This window comes from Saccoglossus kowalevskii, chromosome 15, assembly GCF_978046115.1.
Source record: "Saccoglossus kowalevskii chromosome 15, keSacKowa6.1, whole genome shotgun sequence".
Lineage (NCBI taxonomy): Eukaryota > Metazoa > Hemichordata > Enteropneusta > Harrimaniidae > Saccoglossus > Saccoglossus kowalevskii.
Genome location: NC_140655.1, coordinates 11,502,955 through 11,526,711, shown reverse-complemented (window position 1 = coordinate 11,526,711; position 23,757 = coordinate 11,502,955). Strand labels below are relative to the sequence as shown.

General features: G+C 35.7%; 2 protein-coding genes and 1 long non-coding RNA gene across 3 annotated transcripts in view; 2 read left to right on the top strand and 1 right to left on the bottom strand.

The window, feature by feature from the left end:
- The window catches only part of LOC100370819 (28S rRNA (cytosine-C(5))-methyltransferase-like), a 28,627-nt gene extending 13,638 nt beyond the window's left edge, over positions 1-14,989 (bottom strand). The window contains exons 1-8 of the mRNA XM_006820004.3: positions 14,802-14,989; positions 10,554-10,596; positions 8,816-8,937; positions 6,929-7,308; positions 4,136-4,287; positions 3,356-3,441; positions 2,805-2,898; positions 547-652 (exon numbers count right to left, since the gene is read on the bottom strand). Of these exons, the coding sequence (XP_006820067.2) occupies positions 547-652; positions 2,805-2,898; positions 3,356-3,441; positions 4,136-4,287; positions 6,929-7,308; positions 8,816-8,937; positions 10,554-10,596; positions 14,802-14,901 (1,083 nt within the window). The 5' untranslated portion in view covers positions 14,902-14,989. The remainder of the gene's footprint in view (positions 1-546; positions 653-2,804; positions 2,899-3,355; positions 3,442-4,135; positions 4,288-6,928; positions 7,309-8,815; positions 8,938-10,553; positions 10,597-14,801) is intronic.
- Positions 5,559-6,530, top strand: LOC146733929 (uncharacterized). Its single transcript, XR_014926566.1, has 2 exons — positions 5,559-5,691; positions 6,274-6,530. It is a non-coding gene; the product is annotated as an uncharacterized LOC146733929 (long non-coding RNA).
- Positions 14,990-15,188: 199 nt separating the features above from the next.
- On the top strand, positions 15,189-23,757 carry LOC100370672 (leucine-rich repeat-containing protein 47-like). Its single transcript, XM_002737617.4, has 5 exons — positions 15,189-16,171; positions 16,717-16,833; positions 19,787-19,905; positions 20,386-20,488; positions 21,595-23,757. The coding sequence occupies exons 1-5, from the start codon at positions 15,203-15,205 to the stop codon at positions 21,901-21,903; spliced, it is 1,617 nt and encodes a 538-aa protein (XP_002737663.2). The 5' UTR covers positions 15,189-15,202; the 3' UTR covers positions 21,904-23,757.

Below are 23,757 nucleotides of genomic sequence, written 5' to 3'. Positions count from 1 at the left end.
GGAATATTCAAAATTCTGTTGAACAATTCCTTTGAAAGTTGATTGAAAATACTTACTGAACTAGCTTTTTTTGTCAGGAATTTCAAATAATATATTTTGAACAATTTTCAGTAGGGTTACAAAATGACCACCTGAGAAAGGTTTAAAATGACCACCCGAATGGGGTTCAAAATGGTCATCAGAGTGAGATTCAAAATGGCCACCAGAGCAGAATGACCTTATAAGTACACTAAAATGATTGCATAATATACGATTAATACAAGAAGATATATATACAACTTTGCTATTTTATTATTACTTTTATTCATTGAGTTAGGGTTACATTATCACACATCATGGCCATGACTTTATTAGGTAATCTCAATGCGAAATATATGTTGACCATGCGCTGATCACTAGTTTAATAATAAAACGTCACTTCAACGTTGGCTTTCAACTAAAGAAGTTGTGTGCATCTCCTTGTGTGCGAGTCTTGGTATCTGGAATTTTGAATACTTTTAGAGTTCTCCAGAACATTATAGCGACAAGATACAAAAGCACACATACCTCGGTAATTGCAAATAATTCAACTATTTTTCCAATAAGGTAATCATTGTAACTATAATAGGACGCCAAATCTTTTTTAAGCTGGAAAAGGTATTCACGTCTAGATCTGTAAAAAACAAAAAATCAAAGAAAGCTTAGAAAGAACTCCCGTGTGCTGAGAGTATTGGAGACACATTCAAAATTAATTAAAAATTACTTGAACTTGAGATGTTGATGGAAACGCAGAAAACTAATTATGCAAATTAGGTAACTAATATGAACAGATTTAAGTGTAAAACTAATAAGGTCTGCGCAATGTAACAAGTTTCATTGAAATGTGATTAGAACCAAAATAATATTAATTATTATGCTAATTAGAGAATTAATATGAACAGATTTTAACCCAAAATTAATCAGGCTGTCTATTGTCCTAGAGCACTTATGTACCAAGTTTTATTCAAATGTGATGATCAATACTTGAGATATCAGTATTAATTAATTATATTAATTAGGTGATTAAGAAGCATAAATATTTACCAAAAACTAATATGGTGTATAGTCCTAGATTCATTGAAATGTGATGGGTACTCTTTAAAAGTTTCATTGAAATCCAATGAGTGGCTTTTAGACATCAGTGCAACAGCCATAGAACAGCAAAAAATTAACTAATTATGCAAATTAGGTAATTAATAGGCACAATTATTTATCCCAAAATTAATCAGGTCTCTGCAGTCCTAGAATATCTATGTAACAAGTCTCAATGAAATGTGATGATTAGTACTTGAGATATCAAAAGCTGAAAATTAACTAATTATGCTAATAAGGTGATTAATATGCACAAATATTTACCCAAAAACTATCAGGTCTGTGCAGTGTCATATGACATCTATGTCCCAAGTTTTATTGACATGTTATGATTAGTACTTGAGATATCAGTGGAAAAGCCGAAAATTGATTAATCATTATGTAAATTAGGTAATTAATAATATTAACAGATTTTTACCCAAAAATAATCAAATCTGCGCATTAGTTCAGAGCATCCATGTGCCAAGTTTCATTGAAATCCAATGAGTGGTTCTTCAAAAATCAGTGAAACAGTCATAGAACAGCTTAAAATCAGTTAATTATCATGCAAATTAGGTAATTATTATTCATAGATTTTTACCCAAAACTAATCAAATCTGCGTACTAGTTCAGAGCATCCATGTGCCAAGTTTCATCAAAATCCAATGAGTGGTTCTTCAGATATCAGAGGAACAGTCTTGGAACAGCTAAAAATCAGTTAATTATCATGCAAATTAGGTAATTATTATTCATAGATTTTTACCCAAAACTAATCAAATCTGCGTATTGGTTCAGAGCATCCATGTGCCAAGTTTCATCAAAATCCAATGAGTGGTTCTTCAAATATCAGTGGAACAGTCATGGAACAGCTTGAAATCAGTTAATTATCATTCAAATTAGGTAATTAATATTCATAGATTTTTACCCAAAACTAATCAAATCTGCGTACTAGTTCAGAGCATCCATGTGCCAAGTTTCATCAAAATCCAATGAGTGGTTCTTCAGATATCAGAGGAACAGTCTTGGAACAGCTAAAAATCAGCTAATTATCATGCAAATTAAGTAATTAATATTCATAGATTTTTACCAAAACCTAATCAACTCTGCGCATCATCCCAGAGCATCTATGTACCAAGTTTCACGAAAATTTGATTAGTGGTTCTTGAGATAACGATGGAACAAAAAAAGTGACATACATACATACAGACAGGGTAACTGCAAAGACTCCCTTTTGTGCTTCGCACACGGGAGTCAACGAGCAAATACTTAATTTAATTTTGACATGAGTGACTTCTAATCAATTTTACTTTTTAATGTTGTTCTTAAAGAATAATTATGAAACAGTTTATCCGAGGGAAAGAACTGGTTTTTTTTTTAACCAAAATGATAACTGAACGACTGGTTGCTAGGCACTACTGAGCATGCCTGTGTAATTAATTACAAGACTAGACTAGACTAGGGGTGATGTGCAAATACAGTATAATTTAAATAAGCTTTCTAAAAATAAATAACTTGATGGAATTCAAAGAATATGTTACTTCAGAAATGTGCTATGCAATTGCAATAACATTTCAGAAGGCATGGACAAAGAATACCATGCAGAAGTGAATCTATATAGATTTGAGCAACAACTTTGTAATGAAACTTTCACACTGACATGTCTCAAGTGGAAATGTGATTGTAACAAATATAGCATATGGAATCTCTAAGCTTACCTGTCTTCTTGTCTTCTATTATTAAAATCTCCCAAAACTTCTAATACATCTTTAATTCGTTGATGGAGTAAAGTTAGGTCAGGCGGTTCAATAAGTACGCGCAGTCAAGGAAACAAACACTCATCAGGAGCTTGTCTTAAGTAGGATTTCAATTTCAGAAAACATTGAATTTTTAAATAAATTTGTTTACAATTTACTTAAACAAACAGTTACCTACACACAAGAATCCTTCTACAAAGAAGCATCTTTAATGCACAGTGACATGTTTTCCCATAACATATCCATTTCCTGAGGCCAGTTCTCTGTCGGTGCTCTTTTGTAACAAACCTGCAGGGTGCTAGTTCATTATAGAAATGGACCTCAATTTGTCAGTAGAACTCATAGACGTTATAATGTACAGAAAACCAAATGCCAGATTTGGCCCAAACGATTCACTTATACCGTTTTTTTGGGGAACTTGTATACTGGAAATAAAAAGATATTCAACATTTTTGCAGTACAGGATTTGACGTGAGAACAGATTTGACCGTATTCCCGTAATAAAAGGATATCTTCTCGTTCTATTTCCTGTCCACTTGGTAGTTCATATGTTTCCTTTTGTGAAATATTCATTTGTAATTCTGCTTCGGCTAACTTTCTGTTAATAGAAAAAATAAATCTTGTGTGACAAAGAAGTTCTGATCTTCTGATTTTAAAAAGATATGCCTTAAGGATGACCATGAAAATGATCACCAGTGTGGGGTTAACTTTTTCACTACCGAACTTCCTCACCCAAATTTGTCAGCACTTGTACTTGTATTCATCAATATTTCTGGAAATGAACCCTAATTTTGGAACCAACTGACAAAATCTAAATCAATTTTCAGTTTTTATTCAAAAAAATGTGGCTACTCTTGTCCCAATCTTCTGAAGTAAAGTGCAGACTATAAACGGGACTATTTTGAGGATTTTTGATGAAGAGGGACTGGTGGTGAAAAAGTTAAGCAGGCTAGTTTCCTATCATTTTGTGGGTACACTTCACAATGAATTGAGCGTCCACACTTTTGAGCACTGAGAATAGAAACAGTACATGTGACTGACAGCTTTACGTTCCCTCAAAAATGACATCATTCTCCCAAATATGAATGCAAATGCCCAGAATATACTATTGCACTGCTGAGGAGATTCATAGGGTCTAGGGAAGTAGTGATATAAGATTTACAATTTGGCAGATTTGAAAAGGTGTAATTATTTTTCGCATAAAACTGAAACTTGATTTCATCACAAATCATGATCTATCAATTTGTTGAAAGCAGTTTGGGTAAAAAACAAGATAAGGATTAATAACCTACTTATCTCTCTTCAACTTTTTGTCCAGTTTTTTCGCAGCTCGCTCAACTGGAAGTAAATCATCATCATCACCATCACTACCATCCTCATCATCACTATCTGAATCTTCATCACTCTCCTCATCGGATGAAGAATCACCAGCAAAGTCGTCAGGCTGGAAAGAAAATATAATTTGCCAAATACATATACTGTAAAATACTTTATTTTCGCTTGGAATTAATTTTCACTGAAGGAATGATTCAGTGAAAATAAAATCCAGCGAATATACCTTTTTTCCTATATTTTATATTCAACTCATCAAAAATCAGGGAAAATAAATTCTGTACAAACAACCAAAAGTCTTTTCAGCGAAAATTAATTCCATCTAAAATAAAGTATTTTAAAGTACATGTAACTCAAGTATATGCAAATGAACAGGAAGTTGTGCTTTTGTAACTAAGATGCATCATGGGAACACCACCATAAATACTGTAAATGCATTAGCTATTCACTGGTTTTTAGTTTAGCTATTATCACCGATCGGTATAATTCGCTAAACTAAATTCACATGAACATTTATAATAACAAAAGCACTTGATCTTTCCCTGTGAACTAAAAACCCAGTGAAATTGCCCAAAGCAACAAAAAAATAGTAAAATTTAATGCCAGTGAAAATAAATGGTTTTACTGTACATTAATTTAATACAGACTGTTATTGAATTAGGTAAAGATACCAACATTTTCTTTTTCCAGTTCTGCTCAGTTTTAAAAAAATAAAAAAAGTATATGTACGCCAAGAAAATGTCAGTATATAAAATTGCAAACTTTATTGGTATATAACATAACAATTTGTCAGCACTCGTAACAGTTTTTTATTGGATAGTATGAATCAACCAACAACAAAAACACCCACATTTGGACCAAGACATTTTTGCAACATGAAATTAGCTCCAAAATTTAACATTTTTGTTAAAAGATTTGAAACATGTTGCACCACAACTGTGGCAGGATAAATAATAGCATTCAATTACTAGGTGAAAGCAGGGTTACCATAGTAATTTGGGATTTTTCAAACACTTTTCCCATCACATTCTCAGTAGACAATACCATCAAACTCAGTGTTCTCCCCACATAGAACAAAGCATGGCGGCACCGCCATGCTTGGCGACCCGGCCGCCACGCTTGGGCTTGGACCGCCATGCTTACAACTTCACCGCCATGCTAATAGGATGCATTGTTTACGTCCATTTGACCCGCTCACACGTAGCACTGCATAAATTATCACCGTCTACGTCACGGCGGTTTGAACTTGCCGGGACAAATTAAACAGTCCCATTGTTAAACACGTGTGAAGTACAGACGCTGTCAATGGGGAACAAATTGTCACTCAAGTTGCAAACACCGAGATGCTATATGACAAAACATGTAAAGGAAAAAAGGTGATGCCGCCCGGCTAAAACGTACAATCACCGCTAGCACAGCACAGAAACGGAAGCGTGTAGAAACACAGAAACGGCGTGAGGCTGGTTTTGATGAGTCGTGGAAAAAGACATTTCCCTGGTTAAGGTCAATTGTTCAGGTAAGATTTCGTAATTTTAGAAATAAAATGCCAGTGTATGTATGTTTTGCCGATCGTAAGAACACCGAACATGGTAGGCCTACACCGAATTCAATCAACATCTTAGACACGAGGCTGGTATAGACACGACATGAAAAAAAAACATCACTCGTTACTGTCAACTTTTTTTAGATTATTTATGGATATCTTCATAGATTAATGGGTACGCGTATGTTATAATTTGTCCAAGCAAAAAAAAAATCGAATTTTGTAATCTTCTGGTCACATGTTGACCTGTGTAGGTATTTCCAAGATGGCGGCCTGTCAACGTCTTGCGAACGACAGCTGCTATCATCATGCGCTATGATCGATGGAATCCCGATTTGTATACATAATTCTATTGTTACGTTTTAATTTTAATTGAATAGTGACCTCATGTTTTTTTTCCTCGAAATTCCCGAGTCTCCTTGTCGTTGACCTGACAAAACCAACATGTAAACAACATGTTTTGCAGACGAAATGCTATCCATACGGCACTGGGTTCCCGACCGTGGCACAATAGATTCAATCGTTATGTTTACATTTATCATTTTTTCCCACTAGGAATGTTGTGCAGTTAATGCTCAAAGCACAACATGATTGCAAAGAGTGGATCTTCTTTATGGAACAAAGTCCCGTGCAAGTCTATGACGATCGAGTTTAACTACAGTAAGGCAGCCAATGTTTGGAGCACAACAAAGTCAGAAGGATTAGTTTAGACTAAGTTTTATGGAACAGTTCACATTAAATGACGATCTTGTCAAATTATGGTATATTATGTAAAGTATTATGTAATTTAAATAAAGTCTCATACATTTTAATACTGTCTTGTATGTTTGTTTTTGTGAGAGTGAATCCTGAAAAATATGCAAATTAGTATGCAAATTAGCATGCAAATTAGACCGCCATGCTTGCCTCTGAGCCTGGGGAGAACACTGAAACTGAAACCATATTTGCTTTGTTAGCATGATGTTTTTTTTCAATGTTACAAATGGTACACTGTAAAAATGTTCCAAAGCAAACCAGGCGTAAAAAGTTACCTGTCTATTGGACTAGTTGGAGAATAAAAGTACTTGTCCTAAGTGGTGTAGAGGTTTTAATTTCCACCCCTACAAACACATTCATATTCAAGCTACAAATAATTGTTAAAATATGAATAGGTTTATAAGCAGCGTGAAGTGAATAGACACACTTATTTTCTATGTCAGAATTTACTTACTAAAACATCATCATCACTTTCTTCTAACTTCTTCTTTTCTGACTTCAGCGTTAACCATGCCTTGTTTTCATCAGTAAAACCTTTTATTTCATCTGCATCATCACTCCCACTTTCTTCATCATCATTATCCTCCTCATCATTATCATCTTCCTCATCATTATCATTATCATCTTCCCCTTCACTATCATCCTCCTCTTCGCTATCATCCTCCTCATCACTATCATCCTCCTCATCACTATCATCCTCTTCTTCTTCACTATCTTCATCACTCTGTTCTTCAGCATCACTGTCAACGGAATCTGAATCTACAACTTGCTTCAAATTCTTTTTCTTTGGAGATGCAGATTCTTCGTCGTACCCAGAACTGTCCATTTCTTTTCCTGATAAAAACAAAATGTATTGACAACCCACAGGTTAATGTGCAAATACCACAGGAGTAGACAAACAAACAGAACCTACTGTATCGTCAGATCACATACGTTATATAATTATTATATACCTGGTACTACATATGCAATTCAAATACAATGCAATCATTTTCTATATCGATCCTGCTCTGTTCTGGAAACAATTGTATCCATTCAGCGTAGTAATAAGAAATGGTCTTGTTTTGTTACAGAAGCTAAGAAAATTTAATTTTTGGGAGAGGGGGAGGTTTAGCGTATATTATTTTCTGAACTTCAATATTGCACTTGTCGCTAATATGAAAATGTACAACAGTGAATACACAGTTACGTGTATGGAAAAATAACAATTGGAATTTAACATTTTTGCGGCAATGACAATACATGAAGGACCGCTGAATGATTTCAGACTGGTGTTTAGTGTTAAATATACCGTACTGGACCGCGTTAGCGCCCACCCCCCACTTTTGCACATTTTTTATATTCGGGGTCACATTTGGCAAAGCGCCCACCCCTTTGAAATGCCACTTGATCTTTGATCATTGCTCAACGAATACTGGTAATCATTTTTATGATACAGCGTGGATATCAACTGCCGAGAATATGTTGTAAGTACGTAGACACGATAATCGTGCATAAACTATACTTCAACATTGACCTGTTAAAAAAAGTAAAATGTGGTGAAAATTACATGCCATATTCTGTTTCATCCTTGTAAAAGTCAATAACAAGGCAACTAATTTTGTAATTTTATTTCCCCTCAAAGATATAATATTCATCTCAATGTGTCACATGATGAATTAAAATCGTCATTTTCACTCTTTTCCAAGGGGGTTGCTCGGGTAAGCGCCCACCCCCCATGATTTTCTGAGTTGAGCACCCTGGGTGCTAACGTGGTCGAGTACAGTAGTGCTATATGATTAGATTGATTCAATAATAATATAAGATTATCACAAAGGTACATGATGATTATATCAACCAACACACGGTAGAGAACTTGAACATAAATATAAACTATCCAGTCAAATTATAATAACCATATTACATTCAAACCTGTGATTGTGACCACTTTTAGGCAGTCCCAAGGCATAACATATATAAGCAACATGTGAATAAAGACCATCTAACTTGTGTGATCATTCTTTCAGTAATATTTTTCGCAAATTTATCTTTGTTTAGAGACAAAATTCATAATTAGCATTTCGTTTATAAAACAATTTCTAATTTCCAACTTGGTCAAAACAGAACTATTTCATTATTTTCTGAAAAAATTTATATAAAATGTTGGCAATTCATCAAAAAAAAAAAAAAAAAAAAAAAAAAAAAAACCTGTCTATAAAAACCATCTCTAGCATGTTTACTTTACACAGACTTGACTGACTATATTATACATTTCTGCCAGCTTGTAATTACTAATTATTTATGAATAATGTAGATGTCATGAATAATTAATAATTTGTGACATCATTCGATGTACTCCTACCTTCTCCATCGCTGCCTAGCGATAACTCATCATCATCTTCATCCTTTCTTGTGATCTTTTTAACTTTTTTAGGAATCTGCGACTGAGAAGCGATGTCTTTACGTAATTTTCTTTTTATTAACCTAAGCAAATAATAAAAATATTATTAACAACACTTTCAGCATAAAGTAAGCAGTTTGTGGAAGCGAAGATTACAAAGATTCAAAGTTTGTGTAACGAAGTGAAAGGGTAACCAATGACAGTGTAGGAAATTTGTCCAGATTACATACCAGACATCAGGGCTAGTAACTTTCAAAAGTTACAAGCCCTGCTAAAATGTTACCAGTCCCGCACATTTTTTTCAATTATTTTCGCACACACACACACAAATAAACACAAGTTGTATACAATATACTATGCACGGTTTATTTTAACAACAAAGTAGCTGTAGAGAACATGCATATTCAGAACATGATATATCAGATGTCTGTGTCACTGTTGCTCTCGGCTAGATCAGAAAAATCTGAACCCTAGTCAGAATTTAATCCAGCTACCAAATGAGCATTACCATCTGTTACAGCCTCGGAATAGATTGTCTAACCTGTCAACACTTTTACCATTCAACATTTCGATGATTCTATCAGCAGGAAGTTGCTTTGGTGGTGGAGCATTCTTTGCTTCGAATATCGATTTGGCTCGTTTATGACCAATTGACATTTCATGGCATGTAAGGGCATCATGTTTTAAGTTGGTACATCCCTTTCCGTACTTACGGAGTTTGTCTGGTATTTTGCGGTTTGATAACGGCCCGTAAATAGCCCGGCAGATACGGCAATACATCGTATGATTACCGGTGTCATCGGTGACCAGCCATTCTTTGAACACCGACTTCCAGCTTGGAACTATTTTGCGAGTACGTTTTGACTGGTCATACTCCTTATTTGCCGCAATTCTATCGATGCTCGACTTCTGTTTCTTTGTTGGAGGGTCTATCCCCAAAAAACGATACATGTTGTACGCGAAATGAAAACTTTGTAAACAAACTACGCAACGATAGAACTGGTCAGGGGTCACCGGAAGTCTCACTGCACCATGGGAGATAGGACCTGACCCGAGGTCACGTACCTATTATTATGTTAATAAGTCAATGGATTCCGTGTTGTGGGTTGAGAATGCGTGTCGGCAAGTCGCGATGTGAGACGGCAATGCAATATTTTCATAGTTTTGGCTGATCACGTTTCTGTTTAAAATGTTTAGAGCACATATAAAGAATGGTAGCTTGTTTTTATTTTAATTTCGGCGGAAGAATGTGGTAACATGTTACCTGACCACCGGACAGGGAAGTTTGAAATTCAACCAGTCCGATATGAAAGTTAGCCGTCTCGGGCGTGCGGACGGGCAGGAATTTCCTACACTGCCAATGAGCTTACAAATTCTAATATAAAGTACAAAATATCCTTGAATATTTTTATGGAGATGTACATTGTGTCATTAGTGTCTTTCTGGTAACCCAACGTTGTCTTTATTTTGCAAAATCTTAAATCAAAAATAGTAACCAATACATGTATATCATTGTGTATTGGGAAAATTTCTTTGAAAAAATGCCTCTGTACGGACCAACGGTAGATGCAGGTACACAATATGTTCAGATTAATCCCCTGAAATTTCACGATTTTCATTTCACAAAGAAACAAACCAAATAAAAATAAGTTATTTTTTAATTTACAAGAAATGCCCTGTTTATTATATTCAATCTTACCTTTGTTTCTGTCTTCTACTGAACTTTTTTGCTTCTTCAGGTTCTGGTGATAATAAAGAAATAAGTTTAGAATATATACCGGTAGTACACACATGATGTATTGAAATTCGGTGACAGAAATTTGCAGATATACAGTATGTAATTCAGTGATTACACTGTACCTACTAGTAGTCCTAGTGTTCTCGGAAAATATTAATATATACATGTACAGTTACAGACTATCCATGGATGTACCGATAGTTCACATTATTTTTGTTATAAATATTTAATAATGGAGATCCAAATACAAATGAGGCTGTAATTCACATTTTGTAAGAAAAGTGCATACATTACACTTAATCAAGTGTCGCCATGGATACTGATGGTTGCATTGACTTGCTTGCACAATGACAGGGGTGCCGTATTCACCTCACTGTCATGAAGTGACTACATGTACAACAACATGTGCAGGGTAACCACTTTTACACTGATGAGATTTTCAATCTACCCATATTATACTTAAGGTAGAGATGCAGTTTATTTGTGAATTTCAATCAAAAATAGTTTTTTTCGTTTTTTATATAGATTTTTATCTAAAGAACATTCTGTGAAAATTTGACCAATGAATTCTTATTGGAACACCGTTAAAATTGCTGTTTATTTTCTGGTTAAAAATAAAAAACACTCACACGTGGCAATGTTTATGTCCAATTGCCTAATTTGCATGAGTAACCAAATAACAGGACCTTTGATTGACAATATGCAAATCGAAATTGTACGGGTCATAGTTCATTCAATTCACGCACATGTGCAATTATTCTCAAATCAGTTCTCGCTCGCTAGCAAACCAAACATTATATTTCCTCAGCGTTTTTTCCTAATTTTTATCAATACATTATGCATGGTGTGAAAAGAAAGAGGGGTAGAAAGAAGATTCAGATGATTTCTATGTCGGAAGAGGCAAAAGCTACACTGAAGGCATCAGCCCACCGAACGAAAAACAAAATCGATGTGAGCGTCCGGTGAGCGTCCAAACATGGCTTTCCCTGAAGGCATGAATCCGAGTTTCTGATTGACTGAGAGATTTTATTTTTAAATAATTGTTCTCAAAAAATAAACTGAGCATGTGAAGAATAATTTAACATTGTTTACAGTGATAACTGCTCATTGTCGAAACGAAGCTTACCCATTCACGTTAGTCACAATAAACATCATACTCTTGAATAGGCGTCAATGACTACGGTAAAACTTAGACTCTATTTTAGGCATCAGGAATGATTGAAATGTCCGAAAATGACGCCAAAATACACCTTAAAAGTCCCATTTTATTGTTTTTCTAAATCTCATCCCGAATTTACGGCAGAATCTGGTCCCTCAAATAAGGGACATGTGAGCTTTGATTCTAACCGGATATATTGCTCTGGGTCGGGGAGATACAAACCTGTACTTCGATCATTCGCAAGTTTGGTGGTGGTGGTGCGAGACAGCTTTGTTTGCAACCGGACGAACTCCGTTTAATTCAATGAAGCAAACAACTGACAATGCTAAAATAAATTGCAGAGGTACGCTAAAATTAATTGAAAACAACCAAATAATTTCAATGAAAAATAAATCACAGAGAGAGGTAACTTGATACATTACGGTAACAACTCTTTTGACGCGCTGACCGCTTCTCCGCGTCTGATGTTTTTTTTCCTTGTCATAATACTTACTGATTGATGATTTTGTTTTGATTTTTGAGTTTTTTAGCCTGCAACTCGGCCACGACCTTTGCTTTTTCCGTGAAAAATGGGTAAGTTTACGTCAATTTGACGGACATTCCATTTTTTTTAAACTAACGAAGCACACTGTTTCGCACTCCTATTTTTTTCATTTGCCGATTTTTATTCAGAAAAATTCGACCGCTCGAAAATGCACCTTCATTTTGCACTCTTAAAACATGTCAGATTTCCAACACTAATTATTTAAAACCGGTCGAAATTTTAGAACTTTTACGTTAGGAACTGGAGCTCTCTTCTTGCAGGCGACCGTCGCCGGTAGTACAACATCATGTTTTGTACGACTGTCTTAGAAAATCCCTGAATAAGGCGTTGCCAAAATCGGAAAAAATAAAAAAATGCCTCCTTAAAAAACGAGCAGAATTCAAATATTTCTTTTAACAAATATGTTGCACTGGGAAAAATGGGATTGGAAACGATGAACAAAACTTCTGTGCCTCGTGTTTCGATTCTAGGATTACGCGATTATTCATTATTGTGCGTTCGCTTCCTGGAGTTGGTTCTCAATACTACATACAAATCATCAAGGATAAATAATTTAATATCCCACTTTGTACTCTTCACGGTAAACCATAGGCTCTGAAATACTCGTAGATTTTTTATTGAAAATACATCGAAGAGAAGCCATGATATTTTGATCGTGTGAAAAGGTCACCTTCCTAGGACCGCCCCCTGTTTAATAATTCATGAGATTACGTCATATTTACTGGGCATTGCCACGTGTTTTTACCGACCCCATCAAAACACTGGTATGAATGACGTGTTTCTGATTTATAAATTCAAGAGCAGTTGTTCTGGTCCAACGATTTTACATAAAATGTCTATGTCTATACGTTAACTTTCAATATCAATAGTCTAGAAAGTATGACAAAGTATGACAAAGCAGTAATTCCCGGTTTAACGCGCAAATATGCAAATCAGCCTTTTTCTCGTCTTCTATTTTTGGTGAATTCTTGGGTTTTAAATTAAAATAGCTGATAGACGCTTTGGCCATTTGCCTCGAAATTTTCACACATTATTGACAAGGTGTTCCCCCTTCAAAATGCGTCCGGACAGTTTATTACGGCGAGTGGAACAAAAATAACAAGTCCGCGATTAACATGGATATATAAATTATGCAAAAATAGAAAAAAAGTGAACTTTGAGGTCATGCTGTGCAACTTTGAAAGCCGTTAGAGAGATGAGTGGACGCATTTGAATTAGTAGTATACCAAGGTATCCAGTGATGTAATTTTACCCACAAACGGACTTGAAGTTTTTAAGCTAATTGTTTTTAAACCACTTTTGCCCAAAAAAGCATATTTTTGACCCAAAATCAAAAACGCATTCTGGATATTTAAAATAAAGACAAGTTTTACAAAGTTTGTATAATAAGCTTTCAGAAAATATATAACATGTTGGATATATAATACCATCTTCATTGTCTAATTACTCAATTAAAAAGCAAGCCAAATAAACTGCATCTCTACCTTAAAATGATAAAACTACCTTGTTACTCATCACAAAACTGACAGTGTACTACTGCCATTAAATCTAAGAGAGTTGCATTACATTTTAAATATGTCGAATAAATGTGGCACCCCTCTGTTAGTATTGTTACCATAATCACTCTCACTCATGAGTGTTTGAATATCTGCTTTGAGGTGCCAAGGCATATGTAGTGTTTGGGGTATGTAAGTCCATAACAACACAACCTGGCTATTAGTCACTGCCAGTCCAAAACAATTCAACTTTCAAGTTCATGAAAATGTAGATGGTTTTGGATATATTTAGGTAAAATTATCAAAGAACAATAGGAAAAAACAGAAAAATAGGAAAAAATTGCCAGTCCCAAATCAAAGTTGCCAGTCCATTTGTTGGGTGGACTGGTGGCTGGCTAAAAATCTGAACAACAACACAACACAAATGAATTTCAATACATGAAGAAACGCACAACTCCACAGCAGTGGAGCTGTCAGATGACTATACATGCCACCCCAACTATTATTTTCAATAAAAATAGGATAAATATCTCCTTGTACAGTATTGATGTCCAAGAGAGCGAGGACATTCAAATCACCACACAGTTATGACAAATTATTAACTGTAAGCTTTGAGATATAATAAGATTGTCTCTATGATGTGACAATTATTCCCCTCGGCTTGCTTCTGTATATAATTGTCACAGTGGCAGACAATTTTTCATATACATTTACCTTCCATGATTTACCCTTCAGTTGTAGCAATAAAGGATTGTTTCATACATGTATATGTACATGTATTACCCTCAACAATTGACTGAGGTGCCACATACACCCTCCCCTCCACCAACACATACAACAACAATTAGTCCAATAATGAGATCGTTCAAACTGAAATAGAGAGGGCAGTGAGTCCATTGAGTACACACTTAGATATTCGACTTAAATTTCTAATGACATGCTGCATTTAAAAAACACACGTTGTGGCGTAAACACGGAGGCATGACAAGACAACGAGCCAACAATCTCACCTTCCACTGATTTTGGTACCTCAGGAGGTGCTTGTTTCCTGGATTTTTTGCCTGGTCCCCTTCTAGTCCTCAATTCGATAAGGTTTTTCACTCTCCCCATAGTGATTGTTCCACAAAAATGAAATGAACAGACGCTGTAAACAAATTAGGTCAGTAGTGCTACAACCATGTGTTGTCGCAAGTGGGTATAATTTAAATGTCGTGAAAAGTTATTGGCCGTGGTTATGATCTAATTTTAATTTTTGATATCTACCTAAATAGCATTATATCTAATATAATATAATATTGAAAAAAATACATGTTCAACTTTTTTTAAATAAACTATTTATATTACTAACTCAAATACTTGTCTTAACGTCGCGCTTGCCGCAAAGCAGTATAATTACAGTCAATTTCTCAATATGGCGACAGCGTGGCAAGAGGTCCAAGTCGCCGGGGCGGAAAACAGAAGAGAATTAGTTCTTTCTGGTAGTGATGTTGCAAAGAGAATAGAAGAAAATGGCTTAGACGAAAAGATTTACTCTCTAAATTTACTAAACTTTTTAGAAATTTCTGACGCTCGTCTGGAAACTTTATCAGAAGGCATCGGCGACCTATCCAACTTAACGAGTTTAATTTTGAGAGGTAATCGACTCGAAGAAGTGCCTGCTTCTATCGGGAAACTGAAAAACCTGAAGACCCTGGATCTCTCAAGAAATGAGCTCGATATGCTGCCGGGTGAACTGACAGAATTAGTTGGCTTGCACACACTCAATGTCAATAACAATATTTTGAACGAACTACCAGAAAAGATTGGAGAAATGGAAAGTTTGTCCATAATTGATGTTTCCCAAAATCGACTGGAAGAATTCCCATCGGATTTCTTCAATCCTGGCATGGTACATCTGAGCAGCATTTTAGCAAATGACAATAATATCACTTTATTAAGCCCCAATATTGCTCAACTGCGCATGCTGAAAGTGCTAAATCTGGCTAACAACAAACTCACAAGTCTTCCATCTGAAATATCCGACTGCATGAAACTCAAAGATACCAACTTTAAAGGAAATTCCTTTAGCGATCGTCGCTTAGGTAAAATGGTCGAGCAGTGCGCTACTAAGTCAGTACTGGACTACATACGCACACACAGCCAGAAGGGCAAAGGAGGTGGTAAGGGGGGTAAGGGAAAGAAGGGTAAAAAGAGCAAGAACGTGGAGGTTGATTCAGGAAGTCCGACTATCCGAGTCTTGCATGCTACAGAAGATGAAACAGCTGTGGAAGTTAACCTGACGGACAATGTGGGAGATGTACGGCCACATATTGTATGTTGTATTGTGAAAGATTATGATTTGGAATCTGGTGATGTGTTCAAGAAGTTCATCTCTGCACAGGTAAGCTACTTACAATATTGTGTCTGATTGGCTATTCATTACTAACACGTAACAGTAAGACCAATCAGAGAACAGCTATAAAGATTGTATCCGATTGGCTACCCAACCCCAACACCTAATAGTCAGACCAATCAGAGAGCAGCTTATTTGTTGACAGGCTTTTACAATACATCATATTCTACTTTGCAAATATGTTTTGACTCAACTGAAAATACATATAAAAAAAAACACTAACATGAGCCTATGCTAGCATGTTTATTTTGAATATAATAAAAAATTTGAGTTATGAAACTGTGTGACTTGAGTGAAGTTACAATGTTTAGCATACTCACATCGCATCGCAACCATTCAGGCTACAGTCTGCTATTCTTTTCAAAAGCATTTTGTTTAGACTTAGAACCCAGCACGTGCAATTACATTATTGCGTTTTTGTCTGGCACAAAAATATAGGGACTACAGTAGCTATGTTCTTCTGTTTAATGACTGGCTGAATTTCCCTGTATGATACAGACATGTTCATCTAACTTTTTTTTTCTTTTTACCAGACTAAATTACATGAAACATTAGGTCAGAAGAGAACCGTGGCTACCATAGCAACCCATGATCTATCATCTGTCAAATCACCACTTCAATATGATGCTATAATGCCTTCACAAATAATGGTAAGTACCATATATTTGCATTTTTCTTTTATCAATCACAAATAAGACTTAAACTTCATAAGAGATTCATATTAGTGGTGTTCACGTTAGAGATCTCGGCACGTGCTGAGACTCGGGACCGAGTCGACACGTGCCGAAAATTGTGTGTGAACGGTCGGGACCGAGTCGGCACGTGCCGAAAATTGTGTGTGAACGGTCGGGACCGAGTCGGCCGGTGCCGAAAAGAACTCGATCTCGGTCCCGATGGATGCTTGGGACCGAAACTCGGCACGTGCCGAGATTTGCTGCCTGAACGCTCGGCACGAGTCGAAATCACGCTCTCGGTGGTAAATTTAAGAAAAACATAAGTTGATTGATACTAGCATGAAATTACGATGACAGGAAATTCGGATATACTAGTAGATGGTCGGATGCTGTAGTAATGAATGCAAACCGTCATCAGCGACGCATATTTATGTGCTGCTACAACCTCTATTTTCTTGCACATTTTACATTGACATGAAAAAAATAATTATGTTTCGAATCTTCTTTGCCGTTCATGTGCACGATGGCTCGTAATAAACACCATTGCAACAAATGGATATAATTTCACTATAACAATTATTATTATCATCATATGCGTATCGTTTGGGCCAACAGATCGACGAATGAGAGCGTGATTTCGGCACGAGCCCAGTCGGTCCTAAGTGGGTCCTGAATAACGTGAACACAACTGCTGTAATCCCTCTGCAAACACAACTGATTAAAAATTTCGACACGTACCGAGATCCCGTAACGTGAACGTAGTAATTGAGCATAAATTTTGCTTGATTTGGTGTTTAACATAATCCAGTTGACTTAAGTCACCATCCATAAGATAGCCCTATTTAAAGTCTGTTCTTTTTAAACATAAAAAGTTTTTTTGGATCAAAGACTAGCAGTGATGCCATATTTAGACTGTTTTGTCCAAAATTGAAACTAAATTCAGTGAAAATTACAGAAAATGTGAAAAAATTTACACCAATTTTGAGCATGACAAACATTTTGCACTCAAAGAGTTAAAATTTTAATTTTTAGCTCCGCTGTCGACTTTGTCGAGCGGAGCTTATCATATGAGTGATTGTCCGTCGTCGTCCGTGTCAATGTTTTACTTTTTCGACTTCTTCTTGAAAACTACAAGTCTGAATGCTTTGATACTTGGTGTATATGTACCTTGGGTAGACCTCTCTCAGATTTGTTCATTTCATGATCATATCTTCAATTCTCTAATTTTGGTGAATATTTTTGTCATTTTGTGTAAAAAGTGATATTTTCGACTTCTTGTTAAAAACCAAAAGTCCAATTGCTTTGATATTACATATATAGGTACTACATGTGGTCCACTCTCAAATTTGTTGATTTCATGATGATATCTTTAATTTTCTAATTTTGGTGAATATTTTTGGTAAAAAGTGATATTTTCAACTTCTTGTTAAAAACTGCAAGTCCAATTGCTTTGATATTACATACTGTGGAATACTTTATTTTCGCTGGAATTAATTTTCGCTGAAAAGGCATTTTGGGCGTTTTGTATGGAATTTATTTTCACTGATTTTTGATGAGTTTAATGTGAAATATAGGAAAAAAAGTATATTCGCTGGATTTTGATTTCACGGAATCATTCCTTCAGCGAAAATAGCGTAAAATAAATTCCAAGCGAAAATAAAGTATTCCACAATATATAGGTACTACCGTACTCGACCGCGTTAGCGCCCATGCCCGGGCAAGCGCCCATCCCCCACTTTTGCGCAATTTTTATATTTGGGGTCACATTCGGCAAAGCGCCCACCCCTTCAAAATACAACTAATTTAAAACTTGGTCTTGCGTAACGAATCGTGGTAATCATTTTTATATGATACAGCTGGGATATTGACCGCTGTGAACATGTTGTGAATGCGTAGAACGCGGTAACTGTAAAATACAAGTAAAATGCGGTAAATATTTCATGCCATATTCAGTTTACCTCTCAAAAATGGCTAGTTACTAGTTTTTTGGAAAAAACCATGTCGTTTATTCGCTGAAATTAATTCCAACAGATCGTACTTCGACATCGATAATTCACTTCCGCATTGCGTTACCGGAAAGTCTTCGGGATTTTGCGAAGAATTGCGTCAGTACAACACAGCATTGTGATTGGTTAATAACCAACTTGACCCATTAGGTCAAAGGACGCCGCTGCAGGTGAAATCTGCAAATGCATCATGGCGGAAAGTGATTTTGTTCGAGAGTTTGCGTACGATCCAACACCTTCGTCAGTGGAGATAATTTTGACTTCGACTGTGTTCCAACAGACTTAAATGTTTTTAATTTCGTAAATTCTGGTGGTACTTAATTAATATTGTAATAAAATGTGCATATTTTTTGTGATCATTTCTGTTTCTTCGTTGTGAAAATCAATGACGACTCAACTAATTTTGTAATTTGATTTCCCTCAAAGACGTAATCTGTCACTTAATGAATCAAATTTGTCATTTGCACTCTTTTTCGAGGGGGGTGCTCGGGTAAGCGCCCACCCCTAAAAAATCGTGATTTTCTGAGTTGAGGCTCCTGGGCGATAACGCGGTCGAGTACGGTACATGTGGACCACTCTCAAATTTGTTCATTTCATGATGATATCTTCAATTCTCTAATTTTGATGAATACTTTTGTCATTTTTGGTAAAAAGTGATATTTTCTTCTTGTTAAAAACCACAATCATTTATGGTGAAAAATGATATTTTTGAATTCTTGTTGAAAACAGCAAGTCCCATTGCATTGATACAATGCATATTGTTCATTTTCTAATGATATCTTCTGTTCTTTAATTGAAATGTGAATTGCTAACAGTGGAGCTATCTCAGCCGAGAGGCTGCTTGTTTTTGTACTGTAATCTTAATCGTATATCAAACTACACTTCCCAATTTTACACCGACTGCTCGTTGTTTTTGTCTGAAGATTACTCCACTTGGTAAAACTAAGGAGATTGCTGCAAACCTATTGGTCCATAGTTTATGGCAAGAAGCTGAAGCAGTTCGTAAAGAGAAGAAGAGAAGTGCTGTCAGCGGGATACACAAGTAAGAGGGCAATAAACATTGGACCATAACACCTGACAAAACATGTGAGAAATACATGCCTTGCCTTGGGACTATCATCTTCACCAGCCCTGGTTGATTTATTCACCCATTGAATTCCCACAATAAAACCTTTATTCACTTTTTACAAATTAAACACAACTGCGCATGCTAAATAGAATAGAATAGAATTGAATAGAATAGAATATTGCTTTATTACAACGTTAAAGAAAATTTGACAATTCTTTTTTGGTTTCTACACATGTAGAAGGTAATAAAGTTAAAAAAAATGTTTTATAAATATTTGACTTTCCATAGAAAACATTCTTACCCTTATGAAATTCACTGTTACAGTAGTATTAATGAAGGTGTCTGTCAAAATGATGTAAAAAGTAAGATTAAAAAAAATTGCATCCACGAAAAACATCTCCAAACCAGAAACCTTATGCTTTTGTTTTATTTCTTGATGTGTATTCACTTCAGGTACCTGGAACTGGTGAGAGGCTGTCCTAAATACGCTTGCTTACTGGATAAGGATGGCATGGTAATCAGTTTTCCGCCAATCACAAACTGTGAACAGACCAAGGTAAGATGTACACATGTTCAAAAAGAGCCACCTAACTGTGGTAATTAGTAACAAGGTAAGATGGTATGCAACGCGTAAAAGGGATGTTATTTAGTTATTTGACGCGTATACATGTGTAACGTGTTTAAGGTCGCATATTTCAAAATAACATGTCCTGAACATGAACAATTACCAAAAAATAAGGGTTGATACTATGGCCGGACATCCCCTGCAAAAAAAAACCCGAAAATTTGAGAAAATTTAGTAGATCAAACTGCGACAGGGAATAGAATGGTAAATAAAAACATGCAAAAGAAATAAACGAACAATATGCAACATTAAAAGTAAAACGAAATAATGTATGTGACAAATAAGCCAGAAATAACGGTGAACAATCATTCAAATTTAGGATACGCATAAACTAAAATGTCAGGGGTTGAACAGCGTAAAATTATTTCCGGTTTTGACAAATATCGGATGAACAGTCATACACTAACATTAATAATTTACGAATTTACAAAGTGAAAATTATGAAAGGGATCCAGATCAACAGACTGCTCTCTTTCTTCCTGTCCATTTTGAAAACCACACTAGTAAAATGAACAAGGCATGCAGGAGTGAAACGAATTACAGTTAAAAGCTGACACAAAGAGACCTGACAACGTGGTTGAATGCGTCATCTGAGTTTTTTTTAACACAAAAATAGACATAGGCCCCAAAATAAGAAAATCTTATCCTACCAGCCACTACGTCTACTGTTACGAATGGTTTACAGCTTCTTCAGAAAACTCAGTTGAAAAAATGGAGACTGAATCACATTGTTTTTGCTACGACGCACATTCAGTGCGGAGAAAAACAGAAGTGATCATAAGGCAAGATGCGTCGCTCGCCATGCTATGGTCACATAGAAGAAAGAAGCTCATGGGGCTTTCCCTGACCTAGATTTCTCTCCGTCATTGGCTGAATCGCAGATTAATTAATGCCTACTTCAAAATAGTCATTTTGACAGACCGGAGTCTATGGTGGGTATGAACAATGTGAATTACCGGTAGGCGGGTTGAAAGTTTAAATTACAAAAAAATTTAATTGAAAATTTGACTGTACCATATCTTTATCTTGCTTTTCAGATTTCAAAATCCACTCGTAATTTACTGATTGAGGTGACGAGTTCTAAAAGTCAGGACACATGTAAAATCGTCCTTGATGCACTGCTGATGAAGATGTTGGAGTTGAAGATGAGCGTTGAGAGTGAAGACCTCTCACTTCAAGACATGCATATATCAGAAGGGGCTGAAGGTGGCGGTGATGGCGTCGGGCGTAAAGAGCTACTGGTACAACAAGTTAAAGTTCTCAACAGTACTGGCAACCTGAAAGTTGTATATCCCTCTCGAGTTGACCTCAGTTCTAGTTCAGTTACTGTTGTACACAGTGCTTAGATACTGTAAATGCATTAATTGTTTATTGGGTTTTAATTTCGCTATTTTTCGCTGATGCATAAAATCCATTAAATTAAATCTACATGAATTTGTAAATTGAAAATGAAACAAATTTGTGAAATTAAAACAAAGTGAACTTTTCTGGTTTTTAGGACCTCTCTGACTAATAGGGTTAAAGTATTAATCAGTTTACAGCTATGCATTAATCATCATCACCCTAATGATTCACAGTTTGCAGTCATTAGTAAATTTATACAGTTTCAAAATTTCAGTCGATGGATGCAATTTGAATCAGCAATTGCACTGTTTCGTGAACATTGCATAATGTTTCTTTGCAAAATAAATACATTGTTTACAGGAAATACACAAGTTTTCTCAATTCACCCTTTTTTCAGAATTACAAATCCAGGTTAACAAATCAGACTCGTGTCACTTTGTATATGTAATATTATTATACATCTGTCACCTTAACGCCATAAGTTACAGCATGTCGTAATTTTGTGGTATTGCACTGGGTATTTTCATCCTACCATATTAGGAAACGCGAGTTTCAAATATGGAACAATTACACGCGTAAGCGTCCTCCAATAATAAAAAAACAAACATGGCTGCCTTTAGGGTTTGACCGGACCCCAAACAAAGAAGTTCGCTAAATCTGTTAAACTTTTTGGATTTCGGCATTCCCATGATGTATTCCTGGGAGGAAAAGATGTATAATAATAAGGTTATTACGAGGATACTGCAAAGTATGCACTCCGACAGTACGTGGTCGCACCTCCACTGAATGCAGTTTCAAGTCTTTGTCAGACACATGTCAGACCTCTATATAAAGAACGCGTCAGTAAACAGAACAATTTTATCACTCTTAGGGTGTTTCTTTTGACAGGTTTAACTGACTCATCTTTCCTCCTATGCACACGTGAATGAACATTGTTGTATTGGATGAAATGTACTGTAAATTCGTATAAGAAGCTGCGACTTTATTAAAATGGTACAGTGCAACAGAAGAGATGCAATTTCTATTAGAACATCTACACATATGAGAAATTGTGATTTTTTTCATTCTCAATTATTTAAAAAGAATGGGTGCGGCTTCTAATACAGATTTTAAGGTACTACTTTTAGAAATTTTCAAATGTAACTTCTTTTCAATTCCAAGCCAATTGCCCCGTTTATGTACTTAATGTTTTTTTCTGATAAAAATGTGAAATTATAACTAATAAGGCCACTGGTTCTCATTTATCTACATTTGTAACACTTTATAATATCATCTAGAATCAGATATAATGTTAAAGCGGGGGGGTCGTCACCTGCGCACGCATGGGAATTGAGTCCCAAGCGACGATAACACACACTAAAAACACAAAGGCTCATGGTAGACGCTTGTTTGTAAACAAAGACACGTTATGGCCATCTGACGCATGCGCATTTGACGACTCCCCTGCTTTAGTAGTGGTGCGTGTCATTGAATATTATGTGTTGTATTTGCTCTATAAATAATTCATACATTAATGTAGAATGTAGCGCTATGTCGATGATCAAAATGTAATATTTTAATGATCCAGTGTAAAATTCTATTAGAGATGGGCTTCTAATAGAGCAAATATGCTTATGTGCAATTCATGCTCACATTCTCCCCCCTGACTCCAGTGCAAACATACTCCGTCAGGACCTGTACCTAGAAACTATGATTTGAATATTCTCATGAATATGTTAAATAAGCAAACAACCAATCAGCAAGCATCTGCTTAAAGTATTTTGATTGGTTCCTTCTAATGATAAAGAAGCCTGCTGATTGGCTTTTGCAAACTACTGAACGCTAATGAAATAAAAAAATTAAAATAAAACATTAAA